Source organism: Cygnus atratus, chromosome 1 (genome assembly GCF_013377495.2).
Source record: "Cygnus atratus isolate AKBS03 ecotype Queensland, Australia chromosome 1, CAtr_DNAZoo_HiC_assembly, whole genome shotgun sequence".
Lineage (NCBI taxonomy): Eukaryota > Metazoa > Chordata > Aves > Anseriformes > Anatidae > Cygnus > Cygnus atratus.
The window spans coordinates 3,399,954-3,427,625 of NC_066362.1; the positions used below are offsets into that span (position 1 = coordinate 3,399,954).

Consider the following 27,672-nt stretch of genomic DNA (forward strand, 5'->3'; position numbering starts at 1 on the left):
GGGTCGTTGTTAGTTCGCTGGTGAGGCACAGCTCCACCTCCCCTGTGGCATTTGTTGGAACCCTTCATTATCCTCCTCTGGGGAATATCTAGTCAACCCAGTTCCCGTTACCTGCAATGCAGAAGCCAGTCCTTCCCTCTCAGCCTTCCAGCTCCTCCTTGCTACCAGCATCACCAAACAGGCCAAGGTCTTATGGCAACAGCAGCTTCACTGGCTTTCTCCAAGCCATGTTTCAAGCTAGCAGTTAAGGATAGGTGAAATGAGTCTTGAATTGTCAAGAAAGAAGATTCTATGAATCTTCATAAAGGATGTCTCTTTCCCCTCATGCTCCACAGGACTATTCTCCATTAAAGGATGGACTAGGAAATTATTTTGATTCAAATTTGACATGAAACATTGAACATGAAGGGGTTAAGAAATATTTGCGTACAATAAATAGGTGAGAGAATGAAACTGAAGTATTATTTTTTTTCCCCTGGAGTCTCCACAAGGTGTGCAGGAGAAAATATCCCTCATTTTTGCTGTGAAAGAGGCAGGAATCTGAAAAGGAAACAGGCTGTAAAACAGGATGTATTGTTCTAATTCTCTTTGTCACCATTTAAGGATCAGTTAGGAACCTGGGGATGCAAATCCTTGAAAGGATCTGTGAAGGCAGGAGGCTGCTCCTTGCATTACTCCCTTTGCACAAGAAACCTTAAAATGCTACAGGCCTTAACAAAGGCATCTGAGATGGTCTCAGGTATCTGTGACACTCTCATGGGGCTGGTAGATGGCTCCCTGCTAGACCCAGTCTGCCTCCCGTAGTACCAGGCACTACTAAACAGGTCATCCTGGGCTTCTTCCATAGCTGATGGAGATGCAGCCAGCAGAGTTTATGGCATGCTGCATCCCCTCTTTTAGGGCTGCAGTGGTCAGGGGGGTGGCACACTGACCTCCATTAACTGGAGATCCTGGGTAGCCAGCTCAATCTACCTCTGTTGTAGACTTCTAGATGTTGTAGATGAAAGAAACATGGATAAGGTGAAATGAGGGCCATCCCTTTTGCGCAGCAATACCTGTTTTTTAAGTGATTTCTCAGCTAGCAATGCACAGCCATCGTAGCCCTTGGGTTCATCTCTCCAGAAGAGTCCGATGGCTTTCAGCAGTAGAAAATATCACCAACAATACGATTTTTATTTTAAAACAGGAGCAACCCAAAGCCTTTCCATGAGTTGCTAGGTGTAGTGAGGAGCTTAAAGGCAGGGCAAGAGTTGGAAACTCATTTTCAGCCTCTCGCAAATGGAGCTGTGTCAGCTGTATCCTCTCTGCTGTATATCAGTGTCTGTCTTCTTGTTTTTTGGTGTATGTTGGGGACCCAGACCGCACAAGCCAAGGATCTGTGCCAGACAAACCCGGACTTACTGAGCAGAGCCCCACCAGTGCCCAGCCATCAGCACCAGCCCAGGGGGACCAGACGATAAGCAGCAGGCCTGGCCAACAGCACCCTAATATTTCCTTCAAAAATGAGGTAATGACACCTACAGGAAGGTGGGCACTTTGTGGTGGTGTCCAGAACATAGCTAAAAAGGGTACTCGCTTTTCCTGAATCAGCTCTGTTGAGTTGGGAGCACGATCCCAAACTCAACTTTTATCCCCAAGTCACACTAATTTTTAGCTGGCATCCCATGTAGGTGTAAAACCTGCAGCCCTTCTCACTGTGTGTATCTGTGTCAGAGAGATCTGCCTTAGGTGAACACAAGACAGCAAAATGAGAGTGGATAAACATTCTCTCACATTACTTTCCAGAGATGGATGGAGGTGAAGGGGACCATACATAGGGTGCTGACCAGGGAAGAAGTGAAATTTGGGAAGAGAGGGGAAGTGTAATGGACCTGGTGAGAGGGCAAAGACCACAATTCAGTGTAAACCTTGCAGAAAATGGCTTGGGAGGGTCTAAAAATGCAAGCCAGGATAATGAAAGACCCTGGTGCTAATCAGGAGGGAAGGGGATCCTGTTTCTAGACGCTCATCTTTTATAGGGTAGAACTGCATCGTGGACACTGGCATGGATCTTCCTACTGCCCAAGCCAATTCCCACTTTGCCCCATACTGCAAACCCTAAGCCAGGTTTGGGAGGTGAATTAGCAAGCATTCCCCAGGCAACCGTTCGAGTTACCCAGGAGAAATCTTATCACAGTGCAGGGCTGCTGGGCCTGTCCTGTCCTCATAAAGCAGGTCAGGGCTTTGGTTGGGTTGGCTCATGGTTTGGGGCAGATTGTTGTATCAGTGGTCAACGGTCCTTCAACCTATGCCAACGTTTTGACAGTTGTATTTCTTGTGTCTTTCCAGATCATTTGTGACAACCAGATCCAAGACACGTGGCCCATCATAAATCTGAAAGAAGCTAAAACCTGTGTAAGTAGCATCCTTGGAGATTTTTCCATAGGATTAGCTGCTGGGCTGCTGTTAGTGATCAGCTGGCAACCTGTGGCACTCTGAGCATGTGAGCCTACAGAGATCACAGTAATTCCCTCAAAATAAGATGCAAAAACTTTTGGAATGTAAAATGGTAAATGTAAATCCATGCTCATCAGTATCACCCAGGGGGGGACATGGCAAGAACAGAAGAAACCCATGAGGACTTCTTCATGTGGAGGGACCCACTCATCCAGCCTAGGTCTCAGAAAAGAGGCACTGGAAAGTTTTAGAAGGTGAAACCATCCTTCTTTAAAGCTAATGGGGAAGCTTTGCCTTTGACTGCAGAGGAGCATGAAGTTCACCTCAAAACTCAAAAAATAAATAAAAAATTGTGAGGGTGGCATCCAGCTACAGAGTAACCAAGAAGCACAGCAGGTGGGAGTCTGTTTTTTTTTTTTTTTTTTTTTTTTGTGCTCCTTGATGCTAAATCAGCTCATAAATCCCTAAAGTAAGAGCAAAAAGCTCAAATTCATTTGTTCCAAAGCCTCTGCAGGATGAGTGAGTGGTAAGATGTAGTTCCAAGGTGAGGGAAAGGCAAACCCAACCCAAGAGTATATACCAAGACCCCTTTTCTTGGGGGGTACCCGAATCCCTGGTGGCTTTTCTGAGGGATACCAACTTTCAAAAACATTTGTGTGGAAACTACAGGTTTCCTGCAATAGGGAAGATGGAATTTATTAATAATTTATAAATAGGTTGAGTTTTTAGCTTTATGGCCAGGAGCAAGAGCCAATACCACACAGCTGGTGAGATCTTAAAGGCTGGTGAGATCCTGACTGCTGTGCATTTGGGGTGTTTTTTTGTTGGTTTGGGGGCTATAATGTTCTGGTTTTTGGACCTCGGCACTGCCAAGGCAATGTAAGCATTGGGAAATTGTCACCCCAGGGGCATTCCCACAGCTCATGCTTCGCAGCATCAAGTAGCTGCTCAGGTTCATGAACCTCAGCTGCTCCCAGAGGGACTGGCATTGACTTCACCGTATGGTGGCAAGATGCAAAGAGCAGTTTTATGAACCATAATCCCTAAAACCACTTGAGATGCATACTGAGAGGAGTACAATGGCTCCTACCGACCACAGCAGCTTTGAAATTCCCTGTGGCTAGGTGGCGGCCCTGCCTGGCAGTCCTGGAGAAGGTTTGTATCATCTCCCTCTAGCACCCGCTGAGCTCCTGGAAGAGGGAAAACCCCTGTGCTGCCACCTCATGGCCATCACCTTCCTGCTTTGCCTCATGCTGGGTGGAAGTGCTCTTTGCCCAGACACCAGCGGAAGCAATGATTTTTTGGCCATGTTGCCCTGAATGCTGAGGATGAGGATGCCCATGGCCTGGATGCTACAGCAGGAGAGCCCTTCCTGAGAGCACCCACTTACCAGCCCCATGCAGTGCCCAAACCTACAGCCAGGTCTGCCCTGGGAAAGCTTCTCACCAAATTTTTCATGGAATATATACAAATATTTCATCAGATTGACCAAATCTAATTTTGGAGCCCAAAACATCAAGGTGACCTATGACCATCGTGGTGTTTAAGGCTTTATCCCTCCTCCTGGGTGCAGTCTCACTGCGTGGAGCTGCTCCCCATCCCGTGGCTTAGCTCGAGCTGTGCCACAGGGCTTTGTGGAAATGGGGCTGTAAGGCTGCGAAATGATGGTGCACGGTGATGCACCAGCAAGCTACGGGGTGAGCAGACATCACAGCTTGGCATCATCTGTGGTCCTCTCTGGGCATTTGCTCCCTGGAGCTGGCGAGCCACGACGTCTACCCCACTCTTTTCCTTGGGGGTCCCCTGGGTGTGATAACGATCGGCAGCCTCGTTAGTGCTAAATGCCAATTGCATTCCGAAATGGCTGCAGAAAGACTGCAAGGGTGCATCCTCCCGTAGCATCAGTCCCCTCCGCTGCCAGAACACCTCCCAGCCATTAACTCCCCATTCGGTAAATTCCCGAAAATCACATTAAATGTTATGCCTCCCAAGCTGAGCAACTAGCAGAGAAGTGGCACTATCTGGCTTCCCTGCTTTGTAGGTCCCGTAAACAAGTCTCCAACCAAAGCTTGACAGCAAAGTGAAAAAAACCCTTCGCATTTTGCAGCCCGTGGGAAAACAGGAAAGTGTGTGCTATAAGGAGAAGTGTTCCAGAAAGGGCTCGGATCCTGGGCCGTAAAACGAGCCAGGATTGGGACTGCATTGTGCTGAAAGCTCAGCTCCAGCTGGGTGAAGCACGGTGAAGGCAATGCAGGGGCTGGGGGACGTGCCCACGTCCCGCCTGGCAGAGGAGGGGGCGATGCGGGCATCCACCCTGTGCCTTGCAGCTCCTGGAGCATCGTTGGCAGTGCAGGGACCCTGACAAAAAGGTTGGGACTGAGCCTGAGAGCCACGGGCACTGCACCTCAGTTTCTCAGCTTCAGTGAATTCAAAATTTCAAAAGAAAATGACCTGTAAACTCTTAAAATTAAAAAATAAAAGCCAGTTTTATAGTTGGTACCATGCAGGTGAATGAAGGTCCTTTACAGGCTGCTCGGTTCCAGCATCCTTCATTGTTGGGTGATGCTTTTGTCTAGCGCTGAGCTGTTTGGTCCAGGTTGTCCCTTTTCCTTCCTTTGATTACAGCAGGATCTTAACAGGTTTCTTAATGAGGCTTGTTAGCCTAATGCCTTGCACTATATAGGGTGACTTTCCTAAGGTCTAGCTCCTGTATCCTCAGCTGGGTTTTCGGTGGCTGCTTGGGGTGCTCCAGCCTCAGCAGCCACGCCGCTCCTCACCCCAAACCCATTCGGTGCCACTAGAGGTGACCAGTGTCCCCTGAGCTCCATCAGGACCACAACAACCCCATGACCACCTCCCAGGGCTCCTTCACCACATCCCCAGCTGGGACCTGGATGTGCCCAGCTCGGAGGACACCGGGGGGCACCACAACCTGCTCCAGCTGGGAGATGTAAAACACACTGCGAGACCCCCGTACCCCAACCTGTCCCCCCCTCTCCGGGCTGGGGATGGTCCCCAAGGGGCCGTGGGACCCTGTGCTGAGCAGGGTCGTACCCCCACTCGCCCCACCCAGCTGTTTGTTGACTCAAGTGCCGTTACCTCACCCGGGGTTGTTGGTTTTAGGTCCCCGCCAGTGTGGGAACCGGATCCGTGCCGCTCGGCAGCGCCTCTCAACTCTGGCCAAGGAATGCGAGCGGCTCCGGCGGGGAGAGGGCGAGAGGCCGGGGCACCACCGGGGCATCCCCCTGGCCCCCTGCTGGGAAAGGGCAAATCCCTCCTGATCAGCATGTTAAGGGGTTTAGGCATCGCTCGACAGCCAGCATCAAAGTGGTTTGGTGCTCATCATCCTTAAAATGCAAGGGTTTTAGCCTCCCTGGCATCCGCCCCAAAAAAAAAGAGTTTTAAATGTTTTTGCTTCTTCGTGGGGTGCCAGGAGGAGGAACGGGGTGGCCAGCGCTGGGAACTGTGAGGGAAACCCCGGAGAAGGATTTGCAGGGAGGCAGCAGAGAGGCTTTTAAGGCTGCTGCCAAAGAGAAAGTGCTGTGCGTGCTCAGGGACCGAGAGCTGCAGGACGTGCAAAGCGTAGGAGCACAGCCCAGCGTCCGAGCAGGCTAAAAACAGCACCCCAAGCGAGCCAAGGCCTCTCTGCCCTCTCCAGCTGCCTCATCCTGCTGCCTGCAGCTTTTCCCCTGACGCTGCTGGGGATGCAGCCAGGACAGCTCGAAGGGAGAAGCTTTTCCCGCTACAAAACAGAAAGGGAAAAGTTCCCAGTGCCAAGCTCGCCCTCTTGCTGCACCCGGGACCAGCCTTCCGCCCCACCACGTGCATCCTGGCTCTGCCGCCGCTTCCAGGGCCACTTCCCAAATATTTAGATAAAATGTGGTGTGATTCGAGGCTTTCCTCGGCCAAGGGGGACGCTGATGGCCGTCAGCACAAGCAGGACCTGGAGGGTTGCAGAGGGAGGAAGGTTGGAGGTGCTGGAGCAGGCGGGAGCAGAGCTCTTCCCAGCCAGGGCAGTTTGTTTCCAAAGGGTGTGCCCGGAAGATTTTTGCATGCAGGGGCTGTGCGTGCAGGATTTGTGCATGCTGCTGTACAGGATCTGTGCACCCAGCATCTCTGCATGCAGGCTGCAGAGCAATCAGCCGTACTTTAGTGAGCTCCCAGCTGCTGGGGAGCATCAGGCAGATGCAGAGGGTCTCAGGAGCACCCAGAGAGGCCGAGGGCTCCATGCACCCCTCCGCAGTCATCCCTCCAGTACCACCCAGCCTCACCCCTCCAGCAATGCTCCAGTTCATACCGAAGCAAAACCCTTTTTTTTTCTGCTCTCCAGAGCCCTGGGGAATGCCCAGGGGGTAGAAATACAGGTGGTGGGAGGGATGCAGATGCCCCTGGAGCACCACAGCCCTGTCTCGTTCCCACTGTGGCCTCAGCTCCCCACCCCGCTTCCCTTGGGGACCTGCTATTCCTGGAACACCAAAAGCTGTGGCTCGCAGATAAGACCGGCGCAGGGCCCCGGCGAGGAACAGCAGCCAAGAGCTCGGCTTTTCCTAAAGAAACAACTTTTGAACTTTTCCTGTTCCCTGGGAGGGCCGGCAGCAGCCGGACGAGGAGGAGGAGGAGGGATGGCTCCAGCCGCAGCATCCGAAGTCGCAGTCCCACGTTGTGGCAGGGGAGGTTTAGATTAGGTTTAGATTGGATTCCTTTATGGAGAGGGTGCTCAAGCACCAGGACAGGCTGGAGATATTTAGGAGATGAGCAGAGGTGGCACCAAGGGACGTGGTTTACTGATGGGACGTGGTAGGTCGGGGTGGTGGCTGATGATCTTGAAGGTCTTTTCCATCCCCAGCGATGCTATGACCCCACCGCCCTGGGGAAAGGGCATGATGCTGCAGGGCGCTGGGTGCATGGGCGGTGGTGCCAAGCCCCTATTTGTCCCCACAGGCCGACTGGAGGGCTGCCAGCAGCAACGAGTCCTTCTTCGAGATCTTCTGCTCCATAGGGCGGCAGGCGTTCGACATCCGCAGGGACAAGTGCACTGTGACGCTGGCCTCCTCCGCACCCCAGCGCTGGGCTGTGCACGCGGTGGTGCACCGTGAGTGTGGCCCAAGGCCCTGTTGTGGGGAGGGTTTGGGGGGGATATGGGTGTGGGGAGGCAGCTGGAGGCTCAGGGGGTTTACCAGAGCCCGGTCAGGGTCTGCTTTCCTTGGGTTGCCCTTTCCTGGGGGCTTGGGAGATGCACAACAAGCCCAGAAATGAGCTTTGCTTATCAATGTAGCCTTGAGCCCACCAGATCCCTCTCCTTGTCCATGGTAAATCATAGCAGGGACCAGTCTCCAGGAGAAAAACACCTCCCACATCATCAAAACACAGTGCCCGGCTCAAATCCTTCCCCAAAGGACCACAGAGGGGAGCTTCTTGGCCACGTCTGAGCCCTTTGGGTAAATCCAGCTCTGCCCATGGGTGTCCCAACATCCAGGGGGATGGAGGCATCAGGGGATGGAGGCATCACGCTGCCCTGGAGCTGTGGGGAGGAAGGGTTGAGCTCCATCCTCCTCCTCACCAAGGCTAGGAATCACCTCCAGCAGGTCATTATGGGCAGGGGAACCCAGAGGGGCCCTGGGGACCAATTCTGCACTGCTCCAGCACTGTGTTTAGAGCCAACAGTTGTAAATCTCCCAACGTGGAGCTCCCCATGGGTGTTTGCACAGGGGACAGTGGGGACAAGCCACCAGCTGTCCCTACGTGGGCTTTGACCCACCGGGTACAGCCCCCATCCCCAAAACAACACCCGAGGGAGGGAACGGGGCAGCCTCTCTCCCGCAGCAGGATGTGACCCACTTGGGATCCCACCTCCTCCCACCGTGGTGGTGTCACCCCCTGTCTAGGTTTGGGGTCAAGCCTGGACCTTTCCCCCATAGCTCCCTTGATGAGACCTCCAGGAGGGACTTGGGTCTCCGTGGCTGGCTTTAGAGGGACCCAAAAGGTCCCTCCATGGAGCTCCTCCACTGAGCAGGAGGCGGTGGCACAACCCGTCCCCTCTCCATCCCCGTGCTCACTGCAGCTTCTGTCTTCCCCCAGGCCTTTTAGACCCTGAAGCTGTCTTCGAGGAGCTGAAGGAGAAGAGGAATGAGCTCGAGAAGGTAAGCAGCTCCCCAGGCATGACGTGGGGACATCCCCAAAGGAGGCTGGCACAGGGTGGCCACCCCACCTTGGATCCTGACCCATCCTTCCCTCGACAGCTGGGCATCGTCAACGTCACCTACCTCAACCAGGAGATGGAGGAGGAGGTGAAGGACCAGTACAGCACGCCCCTCATCATCACCATCATCACCCTGGCCTGCTCCCTGCTGCTCGTCGCGGCCATCTACGGCTGCTGCCACCAGCGTTTCTCCCAAAAGAAGAACCAGGTGAGGTGGGAGGAGGGTTGGGACGGGCACCCCGAGACACCTCCTTGCCCCAGGGGCACCTCGAGGAGGCGAGGAGCACCCAAGCTGCCCCTCTGCTGGTGGAGACCTCCCTGCTGGTGCCACTCGAGGGGCTGCCGTGCAAAATCTCAGCGTAGGGTGCCCGAACGCCACGGGTGCTTTTGGGATGGGGACCAAGGGAACAAGGGGCTGGAGGTGCAGGGGTACGGCCACGAGCAGCATCCCTCCGTGCTGCCCCCAGGGCAGCTAAGCAGCGTCCTCAGGTCCGGGCATAATTTTGAGGAGAGAGGCTTTCTCAACCCAAATCCCCCCTCTCCGAACCCATCCACTCCTCCCCTTCACCCTCCCACCCCAAAAAGAAACAAAAGATTGATCACAAAAAATAAATATGGCACCAAAGGAGAAGGGGAGCACGGGGACAGATCTTTTTCTGACTGCTTGCGAGCATAGTTTAGGAAGTCAAAAGCATTTCTCCTTTTTTGCATTTGTTTTTTGGACGCTTTTTCCTTTTTTACTTTTATTTTTTAAATTTCGCTCCTGCTGCTTTTCACAAATGACTTGAAAGTTTTGTTGTGTTGTGTTTTTTTTTCTTTTTTTTTTTTCCCCTTTTATTTTTCTCCCTTTCCACCCCCCTTTTTAAACCCTGCTGTTGTTTCACCTTGGAAATAAGCAGCACATCCACCCTGATCTCCCCGGGTTTGATGATGGACGTGCCATCCTGATCTTTAATGTGAGTTAAATTCAGCGCAGGGGTGGGTGCCGCATCTGTAACCCCCCCAACTCCCCGGCTTTTGCCCCCGCCCCCCCCCGTGATGGTTGGCAGCTTTTAACAAGACTAAAGCCTACTAAAGCCCAGCTTGGAAGCCCCCTGCCCCTTGCTGTGGGTGCCATGCCACGGCGGGGAGGAAGCACTGCCCGAGCATCCCTCGACCTGGGGGGGTTTTACCAGCATCCCTCGACTTGGGGGGGGGTTTGTCAGCATCCCCCCCAAACCTCGAGAGCTCAGGGCCCCCCCCCTGCTTCCAAGCACCCCCCTCCAGCTCCGCCGCCCGCTCCTGCAGTGCCTGCTTGCGCCGAGCCCTCTGGTTTCGCTTCTCCATCCTTTTCCCTTCCCACCGTTTGTTAGGAGCAACGCGTCGGCTGTACGGCCAGGAGGATACACACAGAAAACGCTAAGAAAATAGGAGGGAGAACACAGGAGTCTGTAAACATAGCCCCTGTAAATCCCCATGGGATGGGATGGGGCTGAAGGAGCCGCCCGTGGTAAATGCAAGGTTGGGATGAGATGGGGATGCTGCTGGCAGTGGAGATGAAAGGAAAGCACCCACGGGGCTGGGGCACAGCTGGAAGTAGTGTGGATCCGAGCGCCGGGTGATTCAGTGCCTGATTCATCCCTGAATCAGCCCTTTCTGAGGAGGGGGGGATGCCCCAGCCAAAATTGTGCGTGGTCAAAGGGAAGGGAGAGGGAAGGTCTCCACCAGGAGCTCTCCAGGACAGGGCATGGGGGTGATGCTGGTGCAGGGAGAGATGGGCTGGTGGCATCTGCAAGCAGGGAGATGTCGGGGGGGGGGGGTGAGTGGAGAATAAAAATAAAGGGACAAAGTGGAGGCAGAAAGGGGAGTTGGGGAGGCAGGAGCAGGGATGCAGGGTTGGGGCGAGCCAAGGATGCTCAGCCTTCGGTGCTGGCCTCCTCCCAAGGTGTGTGACGTGGGGACACAGCCACGTCACCCCAGCTGCCCTCAGGGAGGTTTTCTGCAGGTCTCCGGCTGCTCTCCCCTCCTGCCACCACCGGCAGCCTCCTCCTCCAGCCCCGTGCTCCCCCCTCGCCGCGCCGGCGCTGCCTGCAGCCCCCAACCTCTGCTGCCCCATGGAGCCTCCCTCTACGAGCAGCAGCCTCGTCGGGCTGGGAGGCTGCAAATACTGCAAGGGGAGGACCCGAGGTGGCACGCAGGGCACGGCCGAGCTCTTCCTCACCGGGGTTTTTCTGGGGTTTTCTCTTCCTCGCAGCAGCGCCTGACGGAGGAGCTGCAGACGATGGAGAACGGCTACCATGACAACCCCACGCTGGAGGTGATGGAGACCTGCTCAGAAATGCAGGAGAAGAAGGTGAACCTCAACGGCGAGCTGGGCGACAGCTGGATCGTCCCTCTCGACACCATCATGAAGGAAGACCTGGAGGAAGAGGAGGACACGCATTTATAGGATACGGAACTTGATCCCGCAAGAAGCAACCCCCCAGAACCCCCAACTCCCCTAAAAAAAAAAAAGAAAAAAAAAAAAAAACACCATAACCCCCCCCCCATACACATGCACAATTCCGAAACAAGGCAAAATTCCCAGAAAAATCCCTCGTGAGCTCATCACGGCCACCAGGTGGGGTGCAGGATGGCAGAGGGAGGGCTGCAAGAAGACAGCTCCATGGTCACCACAGCACTTGCATTGGGACGAGCGGCTCCGTCACCCATGGGTGCTCCTCGGGACCAACCCCACGGGACCCAAAGGGGTGAAGGGGATGGCTTTGCTGCCCTGCTCTCCTCCAAGCAGGGATGTCCGAGGTTTTTTTTCCCAGCAGGGATGCTGCGTCCCCTGCCGTCCCCCATCTGACCATAGCCTCCAGCTACCGAGGGACCCCAAAATAAAAAGAAATGTCATGAGGATGGGAACGGGAGCGCAGACCCCAACAGCAAACCTGGAAATCAGAGCTCAAAAATTCCTCCAGTCCATGCCATTTGGTCATCACCCTGCCCTCCCCTACACGCTCCCTTGCAGAACACCCAGGTATGGAGCAGGAGGAGCCGAACCAGCCCCTTCGCTCCCTTTTCAGCCAGTTTCCATCCCCGCCGAGCTGCTGGATGAAAACGCACCACGGCCACGCTTTGGGGCACAAGCAAATGCCCGGGGATGCCAAATCCCACCCTGCCTTCAGCTGCCCCACAAAGGGCTGCTCCAGGGCTGGGACAATTTCTTGTTTCAGACCACGGGAAGGATGCAGCAGATTTTGCATTAACGTTAAAGAAAGGGACAGGAAAAGGAGTCACTCCTTGATTTCATCCTTCCGAGGAAGCGTTTGAGACCTGGAGCGATGCCTGATCGCCAGCCCAGGCACACGGCTGTGGGGTTTTTTTTTGCTATAAAGGAGCCCAGCCCAGCTCTGCGGCTGCATTTACCTATGGAAGCATCTGATCACCTGCCAGGAACGCCGCAGCAGCACTGGGCACACCTCCATCCTCTGCCAGGGCCGGTGGCAACGTGCACGGCAATTTTTGGGCTCATGGTGTCCTGCATGAGCTGCAGAAGAGATAAAAGCAGCAGAAGCATGAGCCAGGTGGCTCGGTGGCAGCTTTCCATCTGCTCAGCCCTTGGCGTTTCCTCCCCACGAGGTTGATAAGCTCAGTCCACATCCTCAAGCTTCCTTTTCTTCTTGAGAAGCGGCTGAAGGAGCAGAGATGTGCAGAGCAGCCTCCAGCTCAGCTCACTGAACCTCGTCCCGCAGCCCTTGGTCTCCTATAAGGGCTCCCTTTGCAGTAAATCTTTAGAGGGGGGCAAAAATCAGAGCAGAAAATGGTTGGACTAAGGTCGTTGATGGTTTTCCCCTTCCCATCCGAGCTCCTTGCTGGCTCTGGAGGGATGGGGAGGTTGCAGAGCAGCCCGGCTTTGGTGCAAGCAGATGCCCCAGGGGCAGGGCTGCGTCCTCCAGCAGGTGGCAACGAGGGCAGAGGACCTGAAATCACTCAGGTGAGGGCATCTCCAGCATCCTCACATCAAGGTGAACCTCACGGGATGGCTGAGGTGGGAAAGGAGCTCTGCAGGTCCTTGGGTCTGAGCCCTGCTCCGGCAGGGCCACGTCCAGGCGGCTTTTGGAGACCTCCGAGACGTCCAAGGAGACCTCCAAGGAAGGAGAAATGAGAAATCCTCCATCGAGGGGTGATGCAGCAAATCCCTGGTGGTCCCAGGGAGGCAGAGGAGCTCGGGACGGAGCACAGCACCCAAGCAGGGTCATCCTGCCCCACTCCCATCACGGCCGGGTGGTTTCCTTCGGGTCAGCACCACGGGGACCCCTTCCCGTGGCCGTCCCCAAAGCCGGGCAAAGCAGAAGAGGTGATGAGAAATGGAAACGGTGCCCAAACCCCGCTCGGGGGTGCTGACAGATGAAAGGGAGGGGGCAGCTTGCCCCGCAGCTGGTGGAAGATGCCTCGTGTCCCCCGAGCCAGCTCTTCTCCCTTCATTCCTGCACTGACGGACAGTTTGAAGCGTTCGAGCCTATCTATTTTTGTATGTAAATACTCCTGCTGTTCATTAGCGATGTATTCAGCGCACTTCACTTATCTGTGCACTGCACTACGGGGAAGTGATTTTGGAGGGGGGAAAAATCAAAAAAAAAAAAAAAAGAAGAGGAAAAAAAAAATAAGTAAAAAGCTAAAGGCCAATCTGGGAGGGGACCAAAAACTCACCGCGAAGCAGGAAAACGCCTCCCTGCTGGAGCTGGACAGCCCAGGGCCAGTGCCTCCACGTGGGTGGCAGCGAGCCCGGCTCCTTAACATCCCAACAAGCCTTAACGAACCCTTAACGAAGCTCGCAGCCACTTCGGGAGGCACATTTCTTCCCGAATCGAGTGCCCGAATTCAGCAACCTTGCGGCTCGGTCCTCGGTGGCCAGCAGAAGCCCAGGATCCCCTTCCCAGGGCAGAGATGCCAAAGTGCTTTAAGGAGTCAGGTCCAAAGACTTTCCGAGGGAACCCTACAATGGCTTGAGATCAAGCAACCTTAAAATCTTTCAGAGCAGAGACCGGTGGAGATATCGACTGCTCAGCAAGTGCTTATAGTGATTTATATTTGAATAGGAATTGTACATTTATTTATTTTTCCAGACACCATATTTTTAAACCACTAATATTTTATAGTACATCTTCCTTCCCCTATTTAAAGAACTATTTCCTTGGAAAAAGAAAAAAAAAAAAAAAAACAAAAAAACAGTAAGTTTTTATGTTGGTAACATTCTTTTTGCAAAAATAAAATAAATCAGGTAGGAAATGCAGCGACGAGCATCTTTGGCCTTAATACTTCCCTTCGTAGACCGTAGCCATAAATGTTAGACCAAAAATAAATTAAAAAAAAAAAAATCTCCCCAGGCATTTCCTCCCTCCCTGCCCCTCTCCCCTCTTCCCCTGGCTTCTCTCCTCTTCCCCTACAACAGCTTTAAGGCGGGACACGCCGTGCGAAGCGACTGGGACTCTAACCTCCTGGCGAGCCTTTGGCGAGCAGTTGGGATAGACTTCTCTACTCACAGACCCTCCAGGAGCGTGTAAATAGGTTAGCATCAGTTATCTCCCGCTCACGGTGCCGTGGCCCCGCCGAGCAGCTCGATGCTGTGAGTGTCCCCTGCAAGCAGAGGACGCAGCCACCGAGCCCCGCACGCATCCCACGGCTCTCGCTTTCCGCACGGCGGCGCCTCTCGCGGGGACAGGAGTCTGACGTACACTGGAATTTACCGAGGAACTGGATCGCAGAGATTATTCTGGCATTTTCCTACAAATATATATATTTTGAGAGCATCATGTATTTCTGTCAATAAAGGTTCGTATGGAAAAGGCTCGTTTCTTGGCTGGGGGAACGGCGGGTGCTGGGCGGGGCGTGCAGGGTTTGGGCTCCGGATCCAGGACCAGCAGTCGTGTAGCGGGTAGGGCTGGTATGGTTCAAGCTCGTTTGGAAATCCAGCACAGGCTTTGCACAGTCCCACTAGGAAGAAGATGTTAAAATGTTGGGATGAGCAGGAAGAAAATCAGCCCAGACCTTCAGGGATGCCCAACTTGCATTCCTGCCATGTCAAAGAAAACAGGATAGTGATGAAAACCTGACCGTAATTAAGAGAAAACCCAAAAGGGAGGGATGCTCAGCTGGTGTGGGTGAGGCAGCTCCATCACTGCCTGTTGGAGTCCCCAGTGCCTTTAGAAGACCCCGGAAAGCCATAGCCAGCCAAACCTGCACCTTTCCCCCTGCTCCGAGCCAAGCTGAGCATCCATCACCCTCCTGGTCCCCCCTGGTTGAAGGACCAACCCCAGGGGAGTTCATTGTATAGGAATGGGCTTTTCCGAGCAAAGGGATTTTTTTTTATTATTTTTATTTTTTCCAGCTACATCAAAGCTGTTCTGCCTCACCTTGTGGTGGATCAGAGGAAAAAAAAATTAAAGTTCCCCCCTATCTCTCCTTTTCTTCTGGGTGCTTGGAGTCAGCACGAAGCACCGCAGTGCCAGCATGCAACCATCCGAGGTCGAGATGCCTGGGTAGCCAAAGCGGCTACAGCATACTTGGGCGACTCTGACTGAGGAGGGAAGGGAGAGGTCCCCTATTAGTGCCCCTAATTCTGCATTTTGCCCACCTCACGGCTGGGTCAGGCTGCGAAAGCAAAGCTGGCACCCCTGCGCCGAGCATCCTCCGAAGGAGGGCAGAAGCGCGACCTTTCCATTTGCCTTCGTGTGCCCCAAATAAAACATTTTGTTCAAGGTTGGATGGAGAAAGTTTCCACTTATGCAAGGGGGAGAGGGAAAAAAAAAAAAAAAGGAATTTAAGTATTAAAAGCCAGCGATTTGCATCAGCCTCTGTTCCTCCCCGGTTTCACAGCTCCGGCACCACTCGTGCGAGGTGCTCGCGGCTCCTTTTCCATCTTCGGAAGCAAGCGCTGTTAAAACAGATCTAAGATAAACACCCTTGCTAGCATATACATTTTTATTAAAAAAAATGAACAAAATACATTCTCTCCTTATGTACATTACATACAACATAACTACAGTAGGTGTTCCTCGCAGCACTCGTCCACTTACGTACAGCATGAGGCTCCCACGTCAACCCGGCAACGAGCAAAGGTGACTTAATTATGCCAAGGAAGCAAACAAACAGCCCAGGCTGAACAGAAATAACCCATTTAGCTGGAAGAGGTAGGATGGAGAATCACCACAGTCCAGGAACGAAGCTTGTACCCACCAGGGCAGGAGGGTTTGGTATTTGAGCTGCTCTTGGACCACGCACACAGCCGATGTTTGCCCCACGGATGCTCTCTGCCAGCCCTCTCGGCCGTCCCAGACCCCAGTGGCAGCACAAGCACCAAGGAGAACTCAGAGGGACACCCAAGTCTGCAGGACCCCAAGCTCCTGCACTATGAGAGGCAGATTTAGCGTTTCCAAATAGAATGCTCAAAGGGAAAGCGTTTACCAAGCTTCCTTGATACCTCTAAAACGTGTCACGCTGCATCTCAGCACCTAAACATACCCCACCGGGACTGGAATAGTCTCCAGCTAACTGAGAACAGACCAAAGGGAATTAACTTTCTGCCCCTGGGCAACGTGGTCTGCAAGGTTCAGGGCCCCCAGGGCTCAGGTCTCCCAACGGCAGGCACGTTTGTTTAATCGAGCTCTTTGTTTTGGCTGACGGTCTCCCCAGCACCCCATCATTTCCCGCTGGAAGACAGCAGGAAATACAGCTTTGGTGGTTAGGAACAGCTCCTACAAGCTAGTTTTTTTGTTTTCCAGCACCAGAGCTTCAGAAGCAAGAGGTGCTTGGCATGTCAAAACATCAACGGGAAGAGAGAGAGGGAGGAAGGCTAAGAACGAGGAGGAAGAGAAGAAATTCAGCATCCCCTGCTGGTGTGCCTTTCCACTTACCAAGGCAGATAAGAGGGGAAATTAAGTCAGTGGTGTAACAGCTATCTTGTGGTTAGAAAAAAGTGATAGTCACGTCAATATAGGAGCTGGCATCAACATCGGAGTTCTCTGCAGTGCTTCAGGCCGTCACCTTCGGACTGCCGCACACTGCTGCAGGGCACAAGGATTCAGAAAATGTTCAGACTTGATGCTTTGCAGTCAAGTCACTGACTTGCCACTGAGGAAACACAGATGAATAAAAAGACACTTGCCTCTTTTAAGAGCTGAGATTGTGTTTTTTTTTCTAGGCTTCAAAAAAAAAAAGTCACTTTTCAGCCTCAAAGTAGGTTCTTCAGTGAGTAGACCCGGTCACACGCTGCAGCACTTTTCTGCGCAGTGAAATACGAATTGATTCGGTCCCTTGGGCGGCTCGTTACAAAGTCAGGTTATTTAAAGTTTATTTTCTCATCACTGGGGAGAAAAACCTGTCCACTGGTATTTGGAAAGTTGAGAAGACTGCAGCCACTGGGGTTACCACTTTGGTCTAGCCTTCCCACCATCTTCTTAGATAAAATGTAGCTAAAATTCCCTTAATCACCCCACAAGAAAGCTGAGAGCATTTTTAGGTTCTAACAAACTTTTAAGGCCACAAGACGCGGTCTGATAGTCGACTGTGCTGCACAGCCCCCGTATATTTAGGAGTTTAAGGCCAGTTGGCTTCTCCTTGAAATTGCTGCAGAGGGACTTCGGGGGGACGGGGGATGGGGGCAGGACCTTAGGAAAGTTTGTTCAACGCATTTCTCTCTCTCTGATGCTGGTGGGGGATGGAGAGGGACAAAGCCAAGTGTGAAGCTCCACGACTAGAAGATCCTGGTCTTGCATCACATCCATTTGAAAGGGAACCAGAGGATCCAGGACACGTGAAGGAAATCTGCACTAAATAGCAGAGCTACCTAGGAGCCTTCAAATCATTCCACAAAAGAGAAATCACGTCCTAAACATGCGCTCTCATGAGCTACTACTGCGTTATCCAAGTCCACTTCCCTCTCTGCCCTGCTACACAGAGGAAATAAAAGACTCCCCAGCTACCTGCTGCTTGCCTACGCCGGTGAAAGATTCGGGATTACAAAAGTGAGAGGTAGAAACCCTACAACAATTATTGGGGTGAAGTTGGGAGGGTTGGTATCATCGCCTTCTCCTTCCGTCAAGCAGCTGCCACGCTCCTGGTGCTGCACAAAAGAAGTGATGCTGAGACAGGAGGGCAGGCTCACCACAGCCCCAGCCACCGGCTTGGCAGAGCGGACAGAAAACTAGGAGCATGCTGCAGCTGGGAAAGCAGCACCCCGTGCTCCCCCTGGAAGGAGAGCAGCGGAGAACATTAATTCACAAAGATCCTTCCTGGCTGCTTCAGAGGCAAAAGGAAGGAGCTTTGCAAAGGAAGCAGCTCGAGGATGGTGGTGCAGAAACTGATGCCTCCTAACCGCCACCCAGCTCCAGTCTCCTTGAATTCTTCAGGAGATGCTTCATCCACCTTATCCACGGACCTTAGGGGAATCCGGAGGCACAGACTGTTTGGGATGCAGTGAACAATCAGGTGGGAAAAAAGAGTGAACACCCTGAGGGGACCACGCTTTGCCCATTTTGCTGGACAGCAAACACACGAGTGAGATTTTCCTTTAAAACAGCAGCAGAACCCAAAAGCTAACCTGGTAGAGCCAGTCTTCAGCTCTTCACTCACCACACTTTTATTTTTCTTTCTTCTGGGAATGAACTGCAATGCCACGCTAGAACTGGACACACCAACTCATTTCTGACAGCACTCAAATACGTGCACTTTGCAGGTCATCAGTAAGGGCTGTTCTGCCTTAGAGCAAACAGCTGGAGGCCAAGACAACACAAACCTTTGCCTCCACCAAGTATAAATTAAGATTTCAAGGTGCTGAAGTGATATGCTGACAGCTGCTGCAAGCCCGTGGCTATATTGGGAAGGAGAGCACTGAATTTGGGTCACAGCAAGTATTTGGAGCCCATCACACCAACAAATTGAGTTCAGATACGTGAAAGCAAAAGGGACAGCAGCAATATGCTACCTTCATGAACTGTGCTTGGGGAAGATGCTGACATGCATACCTCTAGTCCCAAGCCATACAGCTGGCATTATGTACAGCCCCATGACCACCATCCCCTCTTCAGAGGGTTACGTATACAACCAAGGCATTCATAAATAGCCCCAAACTCCATCCAGTTCTCTGAGCTCTGCCAGAACACCAAAAAATGCCCACCTCCTGGCATCAACCATGACATTTTCTGGTGCGACCCTTTCAAACGTCAACAAACAAGTCGTTAACTGGCTCCACAGCCACTCTGAAACTGGGTTTAGATGCTTTACCTACAGATAAAAGCAGGTGGAGTCAATTTATCTAAGCACTGAGCCACATACTATTGTACTGGTTCCAGTACGGTACACTGCTCATTCCACTCCGACTTCTCATTAAAATGGAAGTTTTCAGTAAAACAGGGGTTTTGCCCAGAAGTTATGACCACAGCTTGAATTTCTAGCATGTTTTCCACGTCACAATACGATCAGGGCTACCATACCCAGAGGCATTTAAATACACTAACGAGCTTCCAAAAGTACATTTATATTTTAACAATATTTACAGCTCATGTACTAATCTGTACTAAGAGCAAACAACATCGCCGTTGTTCTTAAACTCTCACAAAATAAGACATCTCCAAGTCATCACGTACACTCACTAGAATTGGCCAAGCTCATTTTTTGTCATTGCTAATTTCTCCTTATCACAGCAGCAAAAAATTTATTTTAAAGTGGGCCCACCTCTGCTTCTGTGACAGCTCCAGCTACAAAAGAGCACGGGCACTCGCAGAGACGTACATTAATTAGTTTTACCATCAGGGCTTCTCTTGACAATAGCCAAATATTCTTCAACCCCAAGACAATCCTAACTAATAGGCTAAAATTTGAAGCATACACCAGGACTCGAGGTTTCACAAGACGTCTTCCCACTTCTAAATACAAAGGTATCAAACGGAAAACATATCTGGGAACATATATATAACATTTTTGCCATTTTCCTCAAAAGCAGCATAGCATTACATCAACAGAATTACGGCACGTAGGGAGATGTAGGAGCATCCAAGCCCAAGGTTGCTCAGAGCTAATCCACACTAAACGTTTAACTCAAGGAGCTCTACAAAAGTCAGTCCTCCATCCTGAAAGGCACAGCATTACAGGTACCTGCCACCTCCCTGCCTTTAAAACAAGTGACATTAACACTTAACTTTTCTTAGAGTAAAAGCCAACGAAGACGAGATGATTCGAGTGTTTTCCAGAACCCGGCTCTGAATTTATCGCCCGTTGCCTGCAGCGTTCACAAGTGCAAGCTTCCACGGCAGGGCGAGATGGGCGTAGAGCGCTGCGACAAAGAAAACTCCCTTCTAAAAATGTGCACGCATCAGGAAAATGATTCAGAAAGCAGCTGTTCCACAAAGCCCTGCGGAAAACACTCTTGCAGAGTAATTACTCTGCCGTGGAAGGAGTCTGTTCTGGAAGAAGCAGCTAATGGAGACCCTGGCACTTGTGGCTGCTTATTAAGGAAAAACAGAGATAAAGCTATCATCATCCCTCGCCACTAGCCCCATGCCTCTGAAATTCCCTGCATGGCTGCAGGTAGGTGGGTTTGAGTCACTTACTAACAGACTCCTCCGTCATTAATTTTTCGGGCTAGGTTGTTCTAATTAGTGAGCAAAAGAAATCAGCAATTTAATTTAGGCTCGTCACTGCAACCTTTTTTCAGTACACACTTGATGCAGGTAAGCTGCAGTATGTTTTATAGGAACGTTCCCTTATTTCAGTCTAGTTGCTACTGCACAAGACGAATACCTTACAGGGAAAAATCTTTTAAATTGGGACTTCAAGCTCAGTTGGCCAAACCCTGCCCTTATTTTGAAAGGGGTAGAAAGTCCAAGCTCAGTCCTTGAGCTAGCACGTGCCTGTGTGCGCCCAGGGCAATCCTGGGCAAACAGAACCAAACCCCGATGATTATTTCCGTGGCTGGGTATCACTGCCTAAATACACTTCTGGGATGCTGCCTGGAGAAAGGGCAAACTGGACTTGTCCAGGACAAAATTTCTCCTTCCTCATTACGCTCAGCAAAAAGGAAGAATAATTACATTATAAACATTGTGTTTAAAACAGCCAGAAAACTACAACTCATGTTATGGTAAAAGCTCTCCCTCCTGCAAGTCATTCTGGAAGAACCCTGTAGGACTTCTGCCTTAGGACTACCACGAGGGGCTGTATAAATATTAAGATATACAATTTTGCCTAATCCGAGTGGCCAAAATCAAACCTGACGGGCTTTATTTCTCAAGGACAACATCACGGGTACAGATTCCCATAAAGAATACTTAAATGTTTTCCAAAGAGCTGATCCACAAAATAATGTTATAAGTTAATATATAACTTAAACTATTGTAATGCAAAGATAATGCAGTGTTAAATCTACACGCAAAGTCACCTCTTTATATAAGCTAAAGGCAAGTAGTGTGCTTGTCTTTATGCTAAGCAGCAGACTCTGCTACCGCCTGCACGCAGTAAGGGTGAGGCTTGAAAACGTCTCACATACGGCTTGCATGTTTGTAACTGCATGCACTGTGCTGGGAAACATTTTCAGGTGGCTCTTTTCAGATTGAGCAGGTTTCTTTTCTGTTTGCACTTCAGCATTTCTCTAATGGTCACATGTAACACTTTCCTGGATCACTACCAACATCTTTAAAGATCTGCGTGCAATTAAAATCAAACTCTCTGTGCCTGCTTGTTAATATCTGGCTTATTTTGAAAGGAAATTTATACTTCCCTGCTCAGAATTTTTTAACTGGTTTTAAAATCAGGTAGTGTAGCATATAGCAATGCAACGAAATAATTCGATTTAAGGACACGGAACCAGGAAACACCCTTGGCAAAGCCACAAGCAGCCTTTGCTTTGGATTAACCTCCCTGGCCACAGGGTGCCTCTGCTGCTCCACAAATACTCCGAAGCCGAGCAAATAGTTTCTGTTGGTTAATGACCAGCTGTAATCCATAAACTGTGCTCATGTGAGATGAAATCGATCGGCTCGGGATAAAGGTAGGTCAATATTTGATCATCCTGAAGTGCTCTCGTTAGCTAGGATTGCCCGCCCTACAGAAGCGAGGCTCGCCTAGCTCGGACAAGGAATTCATCTACGCTACAGCACAGTGACCAAGCCAGGCTTTGCGTGCACCCCGATAAAGTGAGTTTTGATCAAATTTCTCTAACACCAGCCAGCTCAGCAGCCACGCTATTCACACAGCCTTCAGCATTTCTCAACTTCCACCACCTATTTGCCATGGTTCCTCAATCCAGCTATTTTTATAGGCTCAGAGGTGCACGAATATAAGTACGGACTGCAGTATTGCACTGGTTGTACCAGGTGGGCTCAGCCCAACCTCGGTGGAAAACTCAATTTGGAAAACTCCCCCAGGGTTAGCACCGCTGGTAACTACATTCGTATCCCAAACTCTAACTAGTTAATAACAAAGCATCTGCAAACCTAGCACGTCGGAAAACCTTGCAGTGACCTAAAACTTTCCATGTCACCGGAAAAAAAATTCCGTGTTTCAAAGAAACAATTTAATCAGATTTCACTTTATGCACTATGTACAGAGCGGATTCTTCCACAGACATCTGATTTGCCATCCACCGAAGTATACAATTTCTAAACAGCCTCGAGTTACAGGTTACTTAAAAGCATTGCATCTGTATAGCCCTCCCTGCAGACACAGCAAAGCCCAACCTCTATCGTGTTGTTCCTTTCCGGGTGATTAATCACTAGTATGGAGGTTTACAATTTATTTCTAATGCGCCAGACCTACGGAAGTCACACAAAGAACATGATAAAGAGGCAGTACAATGCAATCAAAGCAAGCAGACACTCGAGCTCTGAAAAAGACACTTCACTAACTCTTTATTTCAAGAGTCCAAATCGTCTTTGCACACACAAGACTTCCATCAAGTTCAACAGGAGCCGTGTAGCCATAGTGAGTGCAGCAATGATACCCTACCGGCATGAACATTTCTGGACATAAAAGCTTTGCAGTCACACAAATATTTACATCAGCCAGTTTGTACTGAATGCTTACTGACACTGAATGCAAGAAGTTGCTAATGCTGGGTACGCGCATCCTTCGTTCCACTTCATAGTGCAGCACCGAGCCCTTACCTTATTTATAAAGAAGGCTTTCAGCGAGGAAGAATATATTTTCTATACATATGCATCAGCTTGCTTTTGAAGAGGTTTATGCTAGAAAGGCCTCCCTCACGCTCAGACTGAGGTCTAAAATGCATTTAAAAGTGAGTACGCTGCACTACGCAGAGAGGAGACAAGCTGTTTGGAGCAAACCTCTTTACATTTACACATTGACAAACACACACAGAAGCATAAGGTGGATGTAAACGAAGACAATCTGCTTCAGAAATCCTACACCCAACCTGGGGTCGGGTTGCAGTGGTTGGGTGTGCGCGTGGAAGACCCAGTTCTGCAGAGCTCTGTGAGGACCTGCAAAGTTTCTCAGCAGGAGAGCACGGCAGCAAGAACAGAGCGATCCCTGAAACGGAGCCTGTGCAGACAACCCCAGCACTCCCATTTTCTGACAGTTTCTCCAGAGCCCCCAGTTGTCTGTCAGGTCTAAGTGGAAAGCTCCAGAGAATGGAAGCTAGGCATTTAGGTATTTAGGTTTGAAATGGATATCAAATGCGATTTGACATTGCTGCCAGCCAGGATCTCAGACAAGGAGACAGACAATTTGTCACACATGCTCTCTTCACATGACACGCTGCGATTACAAGACTCGAGACACATACATTACTATTACCTCAACACACGCCAGTGTCCTGCTGCCAAGTTATTCAGCTGCTGAGAATGAAGTTGTAGGACAAAACAATATATCATGGCTAGCTACATGAGCAAAGAACCACCACCCCCTCTCCCATGAAACCCAAAATAAAACCCATCATCTTTAATTCCAGACAGCCCATGAATCTCAATTTTTCCCGACAGGCAGAAACAATCACTGCGTGATGGGGTTTTATTTTCTTCTCTTCCCCCCTCTTTTCTCCTTACATTTGCTAACTCAAAAATTCAAAGTCAGAAAAAATATATGTATTTAGTCAGAAGTATGTCAGTTACATTTTTATTAACCTACTCCAAGGGAAAAGCTTCAGGGATTCACCATACAAGTATAAAACCCCTCTCAAACACCTAGGGGTTACTATATAACTTCATCCCAGCAGTCAATCAATGCAGTAAAAAAATTAAAATACTGAAAATGGATGCTTTTCCCCTCTTCCACGTGTCCAGTGATTGCTCCGTTACAGCGTGATGAGGTCTACCAGGTTGCCTTTCGGAGGGGTCATGTTGTCCGGAAAGAAGTTGACTAGTGTATCAAACAGCTGAGTTCTCTGCGCGTAAGTGTGGTCGACGTCTGAAAATCCTGGGGGAGGAAGAGAAGGGAAAGCTCGTCAGCACTCACTGCTTTAAATGCTCGGTTTAGCTGCAGGATACATCAGCTTTCAATTCTGGATGGCTGTTAACTATTCGCTGCTTCTGCTTTAACCCCTTTGCCCACGAATACATCGCTGTAGCCAAGGATGAGCGTTAATTAACGGCTTTATTCCCCACTACAGCCCAGCTCACATCTGTAGCATCCTACGAACAAGGCAACCAGCTCCCCATCCCACCTACTACGTGCCTACACACACACAGCTCGTGTCACCCCAAGCCAACACCAAAATTAAAACTCCATAAAAAGCAATAAGCAAACGGCTGTCAGGCTCGTGGACAGTCCTGAAGAAATTGGGGAAGCGACAGTCCTCAGGGGACCGCTCTGATGTCCGAGAAAACAAGATCTCTGTAGCTATTTTTATTTGGTGCCTCGTTTCTTCTACCCTCAGGCTCTCCTCATTATCTCACGGCTGTCTTAGCCAGAACTGGTACTTGTGCTGCTTGCAGTTTTTCTCGAGACAAGCTCTGCTGATGGTAGGAGTCCCAAGTTAAGAGCTGTTATTTAAGCCCTGGACTGCAGTGAGGTCCCAGCCTGAGTCTTGGCACAGGGTCTTCGCCAACTCGTTTTGTGAAGTGCCTCCTCCCGACAGGGGAGGGTTTAGTCTACCGCAGCAGCATTGTTTATGCAAATCCCCATACTTAAACCATCAACAGCAAGAACAATAGAGCGGGCATGCAACGATTTCCTCTGCTTTGTATTTACTTAAATCGCTGGTATCTCAGAAGAATGCTTTTTAATTCACTCTTCAGTTAATCAAAGTCAAGCAAGTTAATCAAATCAAGGAGGGCTTGGTTGTTTTATTTCAGCAGCACTACTTGATGTATGTGTCCTCCTATCTGTAAAGCCAATCTCTGACTACAGCATTGTACTGTAAAACACAGCGGTGTTACTGCAGGATAAACTAATTCATCTTTTAGAGCACTTAGAAGTTGGGAGGGGAGGGCAAGCTTTCCTGAAACAAGTGCTGTCTTTCTTTAAAAATCCCTATTTTAAGAAATAGCAACAACTAGGTAACATCCTCCAAAGCACACAAACTCAGCAGAGCTTCCTCATCCAGCGGGGCAGACAGAGCAGTGGCTTTTTCCTTCCCTCAGTTCCTTAGATTGGGAATTATGTTTGTCAAATAATGAAGTCATCCATGCTCCTAGGAAGAGCTCGGTAAAGGGATGGCAACACAATCACAAGAACATGTATTATGCCAATAGTCTTCCTATAGCTTGCCCAGGATTAACATCTGAACCCTTGAGAAGAGTTAACTGGATAGAATAGCAAAACAAATTATGGCTTTGGCTCAGACCTCCTGTTTTCAGACCTTAACGCCACTGCTGTCTTCAGTCTTGACATTCTGCCCAAAGAACTAGTTTTGCAAAGAACAGAGCGAACCAAACTACTCCAGGAATTGCAGCTATCCCAGCAAACAGAGCCGTAGCCATGCTGTGAGATTCCAAAGTGACATGACGGGAGTTACTTTATTCTGACCAAAGCTTCTGTTTATTTGGGTAACAGTAAAGCATCAGATGTAATAAGAGACACAAAATACTCCCCAGAGGCACGGATTTAAAACCACTGGTGACAGATGTTTTAAATATGGGCTCGAGGCATTGGACACTGGTCATTATACTCCCTCTCAAATGCCTATAATGTGGCACTTCGCATATTCAAACCGAAAAGGGCTCACAATACTCCCAAGAACTGTAAGCTTTTGATATAAAAAAAACCAGCAGAAATGAACGGTAATGATCTTTATGAGAGGGAACATATTTAGTAGGATTCTTCTGCTACACAATACTCACCAAGAGTGGTGAAATCCGAGCCAGACTTAAATAACGCTGAGGCAAGAAGCTGAAACTGCAGAAGAGGAGGTGGAAGAAGAAAGACGTGTTATTAACCGCATGGGAAAAAAACACCAAAAGATTCATAGCGGTACAGGTGGCTTTAGAATTACTGGGTTTTCTTTGCACAACCCTCAGAATTACTGCGACATGCATACAAATAACAGCTATGCTTTCATATGAGCAACACCATTCGTCACCTCGGCAGCACAAGTTGGATGTTTTTCCAAGAGGTCTTGCTTAGACCAGCATCAGTTCAATGAAATGTACTTGACAAGGAGAGCGCTAACATTTATTTTTATATGTATTTTTAACATTTTTTTTGCCTCTTTGGCAGATATCAGAGCACAGAAGTCAGGTAAGCTCTTTCACACAACATTCCTAGAGATGAGTGTGGTGCAGTCTCTGCAAGGAAAGATTAGATGGCACAAAAACAGGTTAACTGCTCAAGTGCAGCATCAACTTCTTGAACACCGAGAAAGCTCTTAAACGGCGATAACCTTTCTGAATTGCCAGAGCAGCTCCCATCACAAGCTTGTTCGAGGCAAGGTCTTTTTAAGTTAAAAAAAAGAAGAAAAAGTCCCTTGCTTGGGAACATCAGAATCAAGAGTGAAAGTGGTTTAAGTAACACATTCACAGCTTTATTCTCCCCTAATGCCTTGCTGATAGACAGGCAGCACTAGCCTTCCTCCGCCCCCAGCTGCTGTTTGCAGTTCCTCGTGTCACAGCAAAGCCTAGCGCTTTGTCATGTTTCTCCCAAGAATTAGCCAATCCCTTAAAGGCTTGCAGTCTTTTGTCTCCTGCCTGTGCGTCTTTACAGCACACAGCCCAAGCAAAGGAGGCTAAAAACAGAAGAGAAGCAAATATATGTTGAGGGAAGGGGCGGGGAGAACAGCCAGGAATTACATATCCATCATTGTAACTTCAATTTCAAGAAGAAATGGAACAGACGACGGAGAAGGTGACAAGCAGCAGCCAAAGCAGATTTGGCAACTATGGGTTGCATCACTACCATCTAATTTCTTCTACAGCAGGGCAGCAGGCCCTAGGGATGGGACTCGGACGTTTTCCATCTTGACTTCCATAGCACTTTGTATGCTTTTGTATGTTATTTACGGCAAATTAGCGAGGATTTGCTGAGATTAAGCTAGCAGGGAGTGGCAAATAGGTCAGATAACTTTACCGGGAGTTGCCATCAATGCTCTGACACCAAAACAGTGCCATGAATGGGAAAGGAAAAGCCCTCTAATGAGGGCCCCAGGGTTTGCAGGGGTAACCTGGCTTGACAGGACACCTTCGCTCAGTCCGCACACTGTGCCCAGACAAGCTGCCAGCACAGTAGCAGGCAGCCTTCAGCCTGTTCTTCCATTTCATCCGAGTTACAACGATGGAGCAAGATGCAATTCACTAGGGCCAAGTGCAAACCAACAACACCAGGAATAATCAGTCAGACAAAGCAGGACACATTCAGGAGTTGTAACACGTCAGTATCATCCTATTGCAAAAGTGACAAATACAGTAGGAAATGCATGAAAAGGAGTAGGTCTTCAAGTAAATCAAGTGCTCCTTCGGCTATCAAGGCTCCTAAGTTCTCATCCACAATAAGGCAACCACTTTTGGATGCCCTATATCAATTAGCAGCACGCAGGGAAAGCACTAGAAGAATCAAGTGGTTTGAAACTCAAGCTCTATTAATCAGGTTAAAAGGAGTCAGGTTTGCACAGCCTCCATGGAAGAATG

General features: G+C 50.0%; 2 protein-coding genes across 7 annotated transcripts in view; one reads left to right on the forward strand and one right to left on the reverse strand.

Moving 5' to 3' along the window:
- The window catches only part of PODXL (podocalyxin like), a 41,028-nt gene extending 29,521 nt beyond the window's left edge, over positions 1–11,507 (forward strand). The window contains exons 3-9 of one of the 6 annotated variants that reach the window (XM_035566587.2): positions 1,359–1,507; positions 2,329–2,394; positions 7,378–7,528; positions 8,515–8,576; positions 8,676–8,843; positions 9,532–9,591; positions 10,869–11,507. In XM_035566587.2, the coding sequence (XP_035422480.1) occupies positions 1,359–1,507; positions 2,329–2,394; positions 7,378–7,528; positions 8,515–8,576; positions 8,676–8,843; positions 9,532–9,591; positions 10,869–11,063 (851 nt within the window). In that variant the 3' untranslated portion in view covers positions 11,064–11,507. The remainder of the gene's footprint in view (positions 1–1,358; positions 1,508–2,328; positions 2,395–7,377; positions 7,529–8,514; positions 8,577–8,675; positions 8,844–9,531; positions 9,592–10,868) is intronic. The other 5 variants (XM_035566589.2, XM_035566588.2, XM_035566590.2 and 2 more) reach the window with 5 other exon arrangements.
- A 12,205-nt stretch (positions 11,508–23,712) lies between these two features.
- The window catches only part of MKLN1 (muskelin 1), a 94,473-nt gene continuing 90,513 nt past the window's right edge, over positions 23,713–27,672 (reverse strand). The window contains 2 exon segments of the mRNA XM_035566558.2: positions 23,713–24,028; positions 25,894–25,948. Of these exon segments, the coding sequence (XP_035422451.2) occupies positions 23,907–24,028; positions 25,894–25,948 (177 nt within the window). The 3' untranslated portion in view covers positions 23,713–23,906.